The sequence below is a fragment of the Heterodontus francisci genome, chromosome 3 (genome assembly GCF_036365525.1).
Source record: "Heterodontus francisci isolate sHetFra1 chromosome 3, sHetFra1.hap1, whole genome shotgun sequence".
Lineage (NCBI taxonomy): Eukaryota > Metazoa > Chordata > Chondrichthyes > Heterodontiformes > Heterodontidae > Heterodontus > Heterodontus francisci.
The window spans coordinates 56,020,912-56,033,068 of NC_090373.1; the positions used below are offsets into that span (position 1 = coordinate 56,020,912).

Below are 12,157 nucleotides of genomic sequence, written 5' to 3' on the forward strand. Positions count from 1 at the left end.
ACACTGAAATATAACTAACAAAATAAATGACAGGATACTGCAGGGAGAGGAAGTACTGCCCTCAGCTGAAAGCCAAAGTACATGGTGCAGTCGTACTGCAGAAAGTAAAATAACTGAGAAAATACAATAAGTCAGTCCAGCTAGGTGAAAAAGGGTAGAAGTTAATTATTTTCTTACAGGAAAAAAAGTGAAACTGAGTGGACTAAATGGATTCTGATTAAAACTGATGATCTGAACTTTCTATAATAAGAGAAAAATACTGCAGAGGCTGGAACTCTGAAATGAGAACTGAAAGTGCCAGAAATGCTCAGCAGATCTAGAGAAACAGAACTAATGGCCAGAATTTTACACCATACCCTCCCAAAGAGCAGGAACGTGGCGGGGGGACGTAAAATGGAGCGGGAGGCGCGGGGGTCCCTTTCCAGCCTGCTCCCGCCTTCGCCTCTGCCACCACATTATGCAGGGTGGCAGTGGCTAAAAACAGCCCACCCACCCCAGGCCAAATCATGTCCCTTAAGTGGCCACTTAACAGCAACTTAAGGGCATCCGCCTGCTTCCAAGGGGATTTTACCCGTGACTGGTCAGAGCGCCAGGCTTGAGAAAAGCCGCCTGTTAAAAGCAGGTGGCTCTCTGACGTTCTGGGGGAGCCCTCATGATTGGGCACCCTGTGCCCGACAGAAGGCCAGTCCCTATGCCCCCAACACCAAACACGCCCCCCCGTTCCCCCATTCGACCACCCTTGCCTCGCCGGGGCCTGACCAACCTTACCCGGCAAGGTAACAAAAACTTACCAGTGTTGTGGGGCTCCCCGACATCTTCTTTGCAATGCTGGGTGCAGTCCCAGCAGTGGCCACCGCTCCCGGTGGCACTGTTGGGACAGAGAGCTTCCAGCCGGCAGCTCAATTATGTAGGACTCCCTACCTCAAGTGGGTGGAAGTCCTGCCTCAGCCCAATTAAAGCCGGGGAACCGCAAAATACAGGTCAGATCCCCAGGCCAGGCAGAAGTGGGTTCGCTACCGACTTTTTAGTCAATGGACGGCTCCCGCCCGCCTAGGATAAACTCCCGGCCAATGTTTCAGGTCTGTAACCTTTCATCAGAATTTAGGTCACAGACCTAAAACGTTAACTCTTGTTTCTCTCTCCACAAATGCTGCCAGATTTGCTGAGTATTTACAGTACTTTCTGATCTGAACTTTCTTGCTGTTTGCAGAAATGGTACAGCCGAATAATGCTGGCCTCACCTTACCAAGTTTGTACTCTGTACACCTTTGGAAAGATTGGACAGGCACATGGGGCCACACGTCGAGATATAAATATCTGCTTCAAATCATAAGATGGGGAATCTTGTTAAACCCCTGGGTTTGGCAGTGTCAGTTAACTGGCACTCACTTATGGGAGCGACCGACTCCACTAAACCTGAGACGATCTTTGGCAGACCTGAACTTCAAATGGATGTTGCCCTGTATTTGTGTTAATTCTATTTAGTTATGAAAGCTCTGGATATTTCTGTTCCTGCTAATATCAGTGTATAATGTATGTGATTAAATGCGTTGACTCGTTGCTATTTTATAGATTGGTGTTGACCAGCTAGGAAAAACAGCCTCAGAGAATGATCCATACATCAAAGCAATAAAGCACTTGGCTGAGGGTTTCAAATGGTCGACACCAGAAATTGTGAGTATTAGCGAATAGATACAGCCATAGCATTTAGAGGCTAGTGTTGAGCCTGAGAGAAACTTACAGCTGAACCCCAAGTGACTAGGCACTGTTTGTAAGATTAAAGAAAATAAGCCCTATTTGTATATCACAAGTCCCAAATATTGTATTATGAAAATTACTCCATTTTTAGTGTAAATTTTTTATTTTGGAAAGTAATTTCATATCATAATCTAAACAATGCCAGCCAGGGGGTGGTGTTGGACTGACACTGTGCCACAACTGTGTTGTTTCAAATGGACTCAACACTATTGCCCCCTCAGATTTCTTCTGCAGATCAAAAACTGAGGTTGGTGGGATGAGTCACTGATCTGAGCAGCCATTACTGGTACGATTGACATTGTGTCCTCTTCCTCCAATTTAATGTCAGCAGCCCCATTCTAATCTGATACTCCTGCAGTGTCCTAAAGACTCAATAGCAGAAGTAGTCATTAGCTCTCTGTGGCTAACACCTGGACACTGCTCTATCAACAGGGGTCAAAATCATTTGATCTTTCATACTGGTTATACAGGATTAAATGTCTACATATCCTACATGAAAGTTATGAATTTTTAATTAAGGATGTTATTAAATTTGGACAGAAGCAAAATACTGTAAATGAGAAAAAAAAGCAGAAAACGCTGGAAATACTTAGCAGGTCAACCAGCATCTGTGGAAAGAGAAACAGAGTGAATGTTTCAGAAAGATGACCTTTCATCAGAACTGAAAGATGTTAGAGATGAAAGAGTAGAGTTTCTGCTTTGATGGAACCAGGGAAGTGTGGCCAAAATGCATAGGTTCATTTACACTTCAAGTTACCACCTAAATTCATTTGCATTATCACAAACGTAAATTCTTCCATAAACTAATGCAATTGGGCAGCGTAGTTGAGTGTAATTGTTTCCACATTTCCATTTCAAATGTATTCCTTGATGGATTTAACCTGCTGCAGTTTTATTAATACAGCTAAAACGGGCATAAGCACCTAAAGTAATCATTTTTAATAATTGTGTCCAGTCCTCCACATGTAAATAACCTGATTTAAAGTCACTGAAAGTGACTAAAAGAAACTAGGCCAAACCATCTAATAGTTGCACTAGTCAGTTTTTTAGGAAATTAAATATTTTTTGATGTGAAAAAACTTTTAAAATGTACATACTAGTGCCCAAGCACCTGAAAAGTTAAGTACAATTTGAAGACCCTTCCCAAGCCAGTTGGTGGAATCTTGCAATTTCGATGTGGGAACAAGGCAGTTTTGTGGGTGGAGACTGCTTTGAATTGAATCTTGAATCGATGTAAAAGATTGTGGAAAACTTAAGCAAAAGGGGTCCTGTGTTTAACTCAGTTATGTTCAAAATTGTCCAATCATTTGTGCTGCTTTGGCCAATTCTGCCTGGATTGCACTGATATAACTGAATCCTGAACAGCTTTATAGCTAATACAGAGGAAGGGAAAATTTTCGCAGGAAAAGAATAAAAGGCAGAGATTTGTGGGATAGAGAGGAGGGCAGAATTGATTAAATGGTAAAAGGGATGTTGCAGGGTAAAGGGGGGGGGGGGCAATAATGAGACAAGTATAGAAACAAGTGGAGATGTAAATGGTTGCAGCAGAATAGCAGGGTGGGAGGGAAGCTTGGAAACAGCAATGCAGCAAGGGTTGCCCTGGTTCAGCAATGTGGTGCGAGAAAGTCAGATGGACGTTAGTGGTGTGAACTACTGCACCTGCCATGTACCAATAGTTGATCCCACCCCAAGCAACAGTCCATTCCTTCTCCAATCCCAGCACCTCTTTTCCAGCCATCCTCCATTATTAGCACCTGCTGCTGAGAGAAAATGTGATCAGTGGTTAATATCTAAACATTAAGGTTGGAATGCTGTAAAATGCCTAGTAGAAATCTGAGATGCTGTTCGTCGAGCTTGCATTGAACTTCATTGGAACAGTGTAAGAGGACAGAAATGGTCAGAGGGTCTGTTTCGTCTTTATGTTGTTTCTGGTTCCCAGATGTTGGAAAGAATCACACTTTAAAACTTGGAAAAAGCTGGAGTCAGTCTGTTTAATTCAGCACGATGCTTTGTGCTGTAGAGCCTGATTCTTGTGTTACATATAACATGACTCCCCAGTGCAGCTGTGAATGAGGTCCCCCCACTGAAACACTTAAACGTAACAACTAGTTCCTAGCTAATTAGTTCCTACACTTTACAGATAGTATAACAATATATACATATATAATATTCCTCTTTCTTTAAAACATAATGCCCCTATATCAATGTAACTGTCAATATAAATAAAGAAGATTATCAACCGACCTGTGGAAATAATCTGAACCCCTTTTTAGAGTTTTTTATAGCGTATATTCTTTTTAAAAATATTATTCATGGTATCACTTGTGTGGTAAGAAGTTGTGCCTCCATCTTGTAGATTTGGCATTTGTTGCTCTTAGTGGTGAGTTGCCACGATGTACAAGTGATGTTGTGTCACTTGCTGGTGATGTTGTTAATGTTGTATCGCTGGATAGAGATGTTTCTGGTGTTGTTGATGGTCTTTTCTGTTGTTCCAGCTCAGGCGTAGGTTGAATATGGATTTTGTTCCTTCTCATTTGGTTACTGGTTTCGGACTCAATGATATATGACCTTGGAGTCTCAGCTTCACCAACAACTTTTGCTGGGCTCCAGGTTTTCATGATTGGATCATATATATGTACAGTTTGTCCTTTCAACAGCTCAGGTAGGGATTGAGCATGCTTGTTGAAGTGTTGCTCTGCTCTTACCGGTGCTTCAGTGAGTTGTTGTCTCACTTCCTCTTGGTCACTTGAAGGATGTATTTTGCTTGGCAGAGTTGTCTTATATTTTCGTCCATTTAACAGCTGTGCAGGTGATTTCATGTCAGCCTTGAGAGATGTGGATCGAAATGACAATAAGGCCAGGTTTGGGTCTTCCTTTGTCTCTTGGCATTTCACAAGTGTTCTTTTGACCATCTGGACGTGTCTTTCTATAAATCTGTGTCCCCATGGGTAGTGTGGTGATGAGGTGATGGTGTTGAACCCATACTGATCAGCGAATTCCTTAAATTCTCTGGATGTAAATTGGGTGCCATTGTCACATATTAACATTTCGGGAATCACTTGCTCAGCGAACAGAACTCGTACTGCTGAGATTATTGTTGTGGCTCTCAAGTCTTTCATCTTCCGGATAAAAGGGAATTTTGAGTAGTAGTCTGCGACTATGAGATACCATTCTTGATTATGTGTGAATAAATTGACTCTCACAGTATGTCATGGTCTGGGTGGTACTTCAATAGCTATCATCTGCTCTTTCTGTTGTGAGTTTCTGTACTTCTGGCATACATTGCATGGAGACACCACATTTTCGATATCTTTGTATAAGCCTCTCCAGTACACAGCTGATTTGGCTCTGAGCTTACACTTCTCCATTCCCATGTGGCCTTCGTGTATCTTTTGGAGAAGTTCTTCCTGTATTGTTTTGGGTTTGATTATTCCGGATCTGGCCAGCAGAACACCATCTTCTAGTGAGATGTCATCTCTGATAGGCCAGTACTGCTGTATTGCTGGCTGTGTGTGCTGTATCTTATCAGGCCATCCCTGGTTCACTTGCTGAGATAGCATCTGTAACTCCTCATCTTTGCTGGTCTCATCTCTAATTTGACTCAGTTTCGGTGGTGTTACATTCACTAGGTGATGAATCTTCATGCCTAGATCTTCTATCTCATGTTTCTCCTGTGGTGACAGCCGAGATAGGGTGTCTGCTAGTACCATTTATCTTCCTGGCTTATATTTCAGAGTGAAATCATAACTCTGAAGCCTCAAGGGTAACCTCTGCAGTCTTACATAGATTTTTCTTGTAGATCTGCTCCAGTGGACAATGGTCACTTTCCACTGTGAACTTCCTCCCATAGAGATATGTGTGGAACTTCTCACATCCATACATGACCGCCAAAAGCTCTCTCTCTATATTGGCATATCTTGTCTCAGCTGATGTCAGAGCTTTGAATGCAAATGCTATTGTCTTCCCTTCTTGTACCAGGACTGCTCCCAATCATTTTGTGGAAGCATCTACTTGCAGAGTGACAGGTTTCTTTCTGTCGTAGTACGACAGACTTGTCTCCTTGCATACTACCTTTTTGAGTTTGTTGAAACTCCTGTCATGTGACTCTGACCACTGGTATTCTACATTTTCTTTTATCAGCTCCCACAGGTTTGCTATGTGTTCCTACAAGTGCAGAATAAAGGAGCTCATGTATTCTATCAAACTCCTCAACTCTCTCTTATCTCTTGGGGCTTCCATCCCCAAGATGGCTGAGATTCTTTCAGGGCTCGGTTTAACTCTGTCAGATGTGTACACCATTCCAAAGAACTGGCATTCTGTCACTTTCACAATGCATTTTTCTGTGTTTAGCTTAATCCCATCTTTCCTGGTTCTCTCCATGGCTTCATGTAGATGGTTGTCATGATCTTTTCCATCTACACCATATAGCTGTATATTATCAGCTATGCCGACTGCTCCTTTGCATCTCCTATATGTCTGGTCTACTTTCTGTTGGAACACATCCTGGCTCACTTTGAGGCCAAAGGGTAGACGCAGAAATTTGTACCATCTAAAGGATGTGTTGAATGTTGTCAACAGTGAAGATTCTGTGTCTAACTTCAAATTCCTGTAGACATTTCTGGCATCAAGCTTGCTGAAAACTTTTGCCCCTCCCAGTGTTGGTGTGATTTCTTCCAATGTTGGAACAGGATAGTAATCCCTCTTTATTGCTTGGTTAAGATCTTTGGGATCGAGGCAAATTCTTAGCCGTCCATTTGGCTTATCTCTCACCACGATGGAATTTACCCAATCTGTAGGCTCTGTGACTCTGGCTTTTAGTTCTATTAGTACTTTACATGAGGGATGAATCACTGGTTTCATCGCTGGGTCAATAGTGATGTGATACTCAAAATCTACATTTGTACCAGATCTTCTTCGCTTCTGATCGGAGAGCGCTTTTCAATGGGTGTACTATCTTCAACCCTCAGTATCACCTCCTTCACCTCATGGTTGACTGAGATAATCTGCAGCTCTTCACAACTGCTGACCCCCAGGATAGCAGGACCATCTGTTTCTGTGATGTAGAACATACAGTTAATATCTTTTCCTTTGTGTATCCCTCTGATTTGGGTTGATCCTAGCTATCGAATCTCAGTTCCCCCATATGCTGTTAGCATGATGTTGTTCGGTTTCAGAGTGCCTTCCCTTGGATAACCATTTTTCTCCAAATTTTCAGGAAAGATCTGCTGGTATAGTCTGAGTGGGATGATGTTACTCTGCGCTCTAGTATCAACCATCACCTTCAGATATATCGTTGTGAGCTTATTTCTCAGCCTCTTCCTGATCTGAATGGTTGTGTGAATTTCTTTTCTCTGGGAACTGTCACATCGAGACATTTTGTGCAATTGTATGGTTCCTATGTCTATCATGTTCTCAAACCCATCGCCATCTTCCAGAGTATGGATGTTTTGGTTTCTTACACTATTCCTTCACCCTGTTACTCCAGCTCTGATGACTCGTCTACCACCTTCTTGCCTTGTTCTGCGCATCTTTTCCCAGTGATTGAGTCATAGAATCATAGAGTCAGAGTTATACAGCACAGAAACAGGCCCTTCGGCCCATCGTGTCTATGTCGGCCATCAAGCACCTATCTATTTTAATCCCATTTTCCAGCACTTGGCCCGTATGCTTTGGCATTTCAGGTGCTCATCTAAATGTTTCTTAAATGTTGTGAGGGTTCCTGCCTCTACCACCACTTCTGATCCATATGCGGGACATTTCCTTTCATCTGTCAACTCATGTGGTCGTCCACCGCTCCTGCACGTCTTTGTCTCTATTTGGTGTACATTCTTTAGTTGTTGTTTCACTGCATCGACCCTGCTGCCTGTCTCTTGGCTTAACTGAAGGCTAGCCATTTGGGAGATCAGAGTCTTCATCTGTCTGCTCATGGCTTCATGTGCTCTGGCAGTGTCTACAGCCTGCGATATTGTGAGCTTGTCCTGTCCGATAAGAGCTGTCCGAGAAAGCTCCGGCTGGTAAAAGTAGGGAAAATCCCAAGATATTCTATAAGTATATCAATGGGAAGAGGATAACCAGGGAAAAAGTAGGACCATTAGGGACCAAGGGGAAATCTGTGAGTGGAGCCAGAGGACATTGGTAGGGTTGAATGAATACTTCACATCTGTCTTCACCCAAGAGAATGAGGAAGTAGATATGGAACTCAGAGAGAGAGACTGTGAGGTTCTTGAGCAAATTGTCATAGGGAGTGACAAGGTATTGGAGGTTTTGGCAGGCTTAAAAGTGGACAAATCTCCAGGTCCGGTCGATTTGTGTCCCAGGATGCTGTGGGAGGCGAGGGTGGAGATTGCAGGGGCTCTGACCCAAATTTTTAATTCCTCTCTGGCCACCGGGGAGGTGCCAGAGGACTGGAGAACAGCTAATGTGGTCCCACTATTTAAGAAAGGTTGTAGAGATAAGCCAGGGAACTATAGACCAGTGAGTCTCACGTCAGTGGTAGGGAAACTATTGGAGAAAATTCTGAAGGAGAGAATCTATCTCCACTTGGAGAGGCAAAATTTGATTAGGAATAGTCAGCATGGCTTTATCAGAGGGAGGTCATGCCTAACAAATTTGATTGAATTTTTTGAGCATGTGACCAGGTGTGTAGATGAGGGTAGTGCAGTTGATATAGCTTACATGGATTTCAGCAAAGCCTTTGACAAGGTCCCACATGGGAGACTTATCAAGAAAGCAAATGCACATGGGATACAGGATAACTTGATAAGGTGGATTCAAAATTGACTTAGCTGTAGGAGACAGAGAGTGATGACAGACGGCTGTTTTAGTGACGGGAAGCCAGTGTCCAGTGGCGTACCACAGGGATCTGTGCTGGGTCCCCTATTGTTCGTCATTTATACAAACGACATAGATGACTATGTGGGGGGTAGGATCAGTAAGTTCGCGGATGACACAAAGATTGGCCGAGTGGTTAACAGTGAGGTTGAGTGTCTTGGGTTACAGGAAGATATAGACGGGATGGTCAAATGGGCAGAAAAGTGGCAGATGAAATTTAACGCTGAAAAGTGTGAGGTGATACACTTTGGAAGGAGCAATGTGACATGGAAGTATTCAATGAATGGCCTGACACTGGTAAGTTCCAAGGAACAAAGGGACCTTGGTGTGTTTGTCCATAGATCCCTGAAGGCAGAAGGGCAGGTTAATAGGTGGTGAAAAAGGCATACGGGACACTTGCCTTTATCAATCGAGTCATAGATTCAAAAGCAGGGAGGTCATGTTGGAGTTGTATAGAACTTTGGTAAGGCCACAGCTGCAGTACTGTGTGCAATTCTGGTCGCTACATTATTGGAAGGATGTGATTGCATTGGAGGGGGTGCAGAGGCAATTCACCAGGATGGTGCCTGGGATGGAACATTTAAGCTATGAAGAGAGGTTGGATAGGCTTGGGTTGTTTTCGCTGGAGCAGAGAAGACTGAGGGGTGACCTGATCGAGGTGTACAAGATTATGAGGGGCATGGACAGGGTGGATAGGGAGCAGCTGTTTCCCTTAGTTGAAGGGTCAGTTACTAGGGGACACAAGTTTAAGGTGAGGGGCAGGAGGTTTAAGGGGGATTTGAGGAAGAGCTTTTTTACCCAGAGGGTGGTGACAGTCTGGAATACACTGCCTGGGAGGGTGGTAGAGGTGGGTTGCCTCACATCCTTTAAAAAGTACCTGGATGAGCACTTGGCATGTCATAACATTCAAGGCTATGGGCCAAGTGCTGGCAAATGGGATTAGGTAGACAGGTCAGGTGTCTTTAATGCATCAGTGCAGACTCGAAGGGCCGAAGGGCCTCTTCTGCACTGTATTATTCTGTGATTCTGTGTACTTCAGGATGTGCAGAACTCCAAATGAACTGATCTATCAGCCGTTCATTTGTGTTCTTAAATTTACACTTTCTGGCTGCATTGTTTAATCTTGCTACAAAATTGTCAATTGGCTCACCTAGTTCCTGTCTGAGGCCTTGAAATTCATCTCGAAAAATCCAATGATTTGATTTTGGCTGGAGATGGGTGCTGAATCTTTCAAAAATTTTGCCTGGGTTTCTGCTGCCCTCTTCGCTTCGGTCCCAGCTGTTAAATAAATTTAATCCTTTATCTCCAGCCCACAGAAGGATATAGCTGACCCTCTCCTCTGAACTAGTGCCTTTTAGGAAACTACACAATGCCAAATTGCACTTTTATTTAAACTTTTCAAATGCCTCTCCAACATCATCAGCTTCCCAATTCATGATCGGCTGTAGCAGTGCATTCATTCCTGTCCCGGCTGGCATTTCAATCTCTTTTTTTTTAGAGTTTTCGCACGAGTCACTCAGTTTTTCTGTCTTTCTCTCTCTGGTACTAATTTGGGTCACTTTTCTCAATCTGATGCTTTTAAAAATGCTCTAGGTTTACTCATAGACACTCGCTGCCACCATGTTTCATCTTTATGTTGTTTCTGGTTCCCAGATGTTGGAACGAATCACATTTTAAAACTTGGAAAAGGATGGAGCCAGTCTGTTTAATTCAGCACGATGCTTTGTGCTGTAGAGCCTGATTCTTGTGTTACATATAACATGACTCCTCAGTGTAGCTGTGAATGAGGTCCCCCACTGGAACCCTTAAACATAACAACTAGTTCCTAGCTAATTAGTTCCTAACACTTTACAGATAGTATAACAATATATACTTATATAACAAGGTCAGTGGATTACGGAAATAAAGTGGCAAGCAAGCAGAAGCTCAGGGTCACTTTACAGATGGAATGGAGGTATTCAACAAAACAATCTCCCAATCTGCATTTTGTCTCTCCAGTGAAGAGGAGACTGCATCATGAATGGTGAATACAGCATAGTAAGTTGGAAGAAGTACAAGTAAATTATTGTTTCACCCAGGAGTGTTAGGGCCCTGGATGGTGGGAGGGGAGATGAAAGGGAAGGCATTGCACCTCCTGTGCTTGCATGGGAAGGTGCCAAGGTATGATGAGCAGGTGTTGCGTGTGGTGGAACAACACACTACTTGATCCTTCTTTCCCCTTCACTTTCTTCTGGCCCATTCCTTCTTCCAATCTCACCCTTTGTCAAATTTTTGCTATGCCCTCTGACTTTCTGAGCTTACTTGCTGTTTGCAAAAGTTAAAAATTCTGGCCTAATCTTACCATATTTGTACTCTGTCTACCTTTGGAAAGGCATGTGAGGGCACATGTAGAGACATTAATTATCTGCTTCAAATCACAAGTAAGGGGAAATATTGTTAAACCCCTCAATTAATCTATCGCTCAAGTAGATTTTGGGCAGAATGAGTCTGCTGGCATAAAGGTTAGACACTCAGACTACATAAAGCAGCAACTGGCTCCACTAAACCCAAGGAGATCTTTGATAGATCTGAACTTGAAATATATATTGCCCCATATCTGTGTAAATTCTTTTTATTAATTATAAAAGCTCTCAACATTGTTGTTCCTGCTACTAGCATTGTATAATGTATGTGATCAAATACATTAACATTGCTTTTTGCAGACTAGTATCAGATACCCAGTAAAACAAGCTGCATCGAGATCTTCACAGTATGTCTTCTGCGAAAGCACTTTAGCAAAATGCATACTTCAACATCTGGAGATGACAACACCAGTAACTGTGAGTACCAGTGAATAGTTTTAGCCATAACATTTAGAAGCTAGTACTGTGTCTTAGGAAAATTTAAAGCTGAGTCAAGTGAATAAACACTAATTGCAATATTAAAGAAAATGTTTGTGCATCGCGAGTCCCAGATGTTGTAACATGAAAATTATTTCCTCTTTGTTGAGTTTCTTAATTTGACAAATAATTTTGTATTGTAACCTAAGCAATGCAAGCTGTGGGGTGCTATGACACTATGCCACAATAGTGGCCTCCTCCTGCATTGTAACAATTCCGTGATCCTGATTCTGTGGACTGTACCGTTTTTAATGGACTCAACATTATTGTCCCCTCAGACTTCTTCTGCAAATCGAAAACTGAGGTCTGTGGAATAAGTCACTGATCTAAGCAGCCATTGCTGGGACAGGGATGATTGACATTGTGTCCTCTTCCTTCAATTTAGTGTCAGAAGCCCCACTCTAATCTGGTACTGTTGCAGTGTTTATATACATTTGACTTTCAGTGACAACCACATGATTCTTTTAAATTTATTTTTTTTAAGTAAGATGAAAAAATGAGAATGTAAGATTGAATTTGCTGGAAAGACAGGAAATCTTTAATGTAATGTAACAGATAGCAATGGCATGGGCTGAGTTGACAAAGTGGTAAGTTTTTTGATTTCCAGCACTCATGCTTCATACTGTGATGAATGTAGATTTATACCAGCTGATCTCCTATAGCATTGTTCACAGGTTGTCTGAAGTATA

General features: G+C 42.6%; 1 protein-coding gene across 1 annotated transcript in view; it reads left to right on the top strand.

The window, feature by feature from the left end:
• Window positions 1-7,691: 7,691 nt before the first annotated feature.
• The window catches only part of LOC137366973 (uncharacterized), a 37,191-nt gene continuing 32,725 nt past the window's right edge, over window positions 7,692-12,157 (top strand). Inside the window, exons 1-2 of the mRNA XM_068028489.1 lie at window positions 7,692-7,772; window positions 11,292-11,408. Coding sequence (XP_067884590.1) covers window positions 7,692-7,772; window positions 11,292-11,408 — 198 coding nt within the window. The remainder of the gene's footprint in view (window positions 7,773-11,291; window positions 11,409-12,157) is intronic.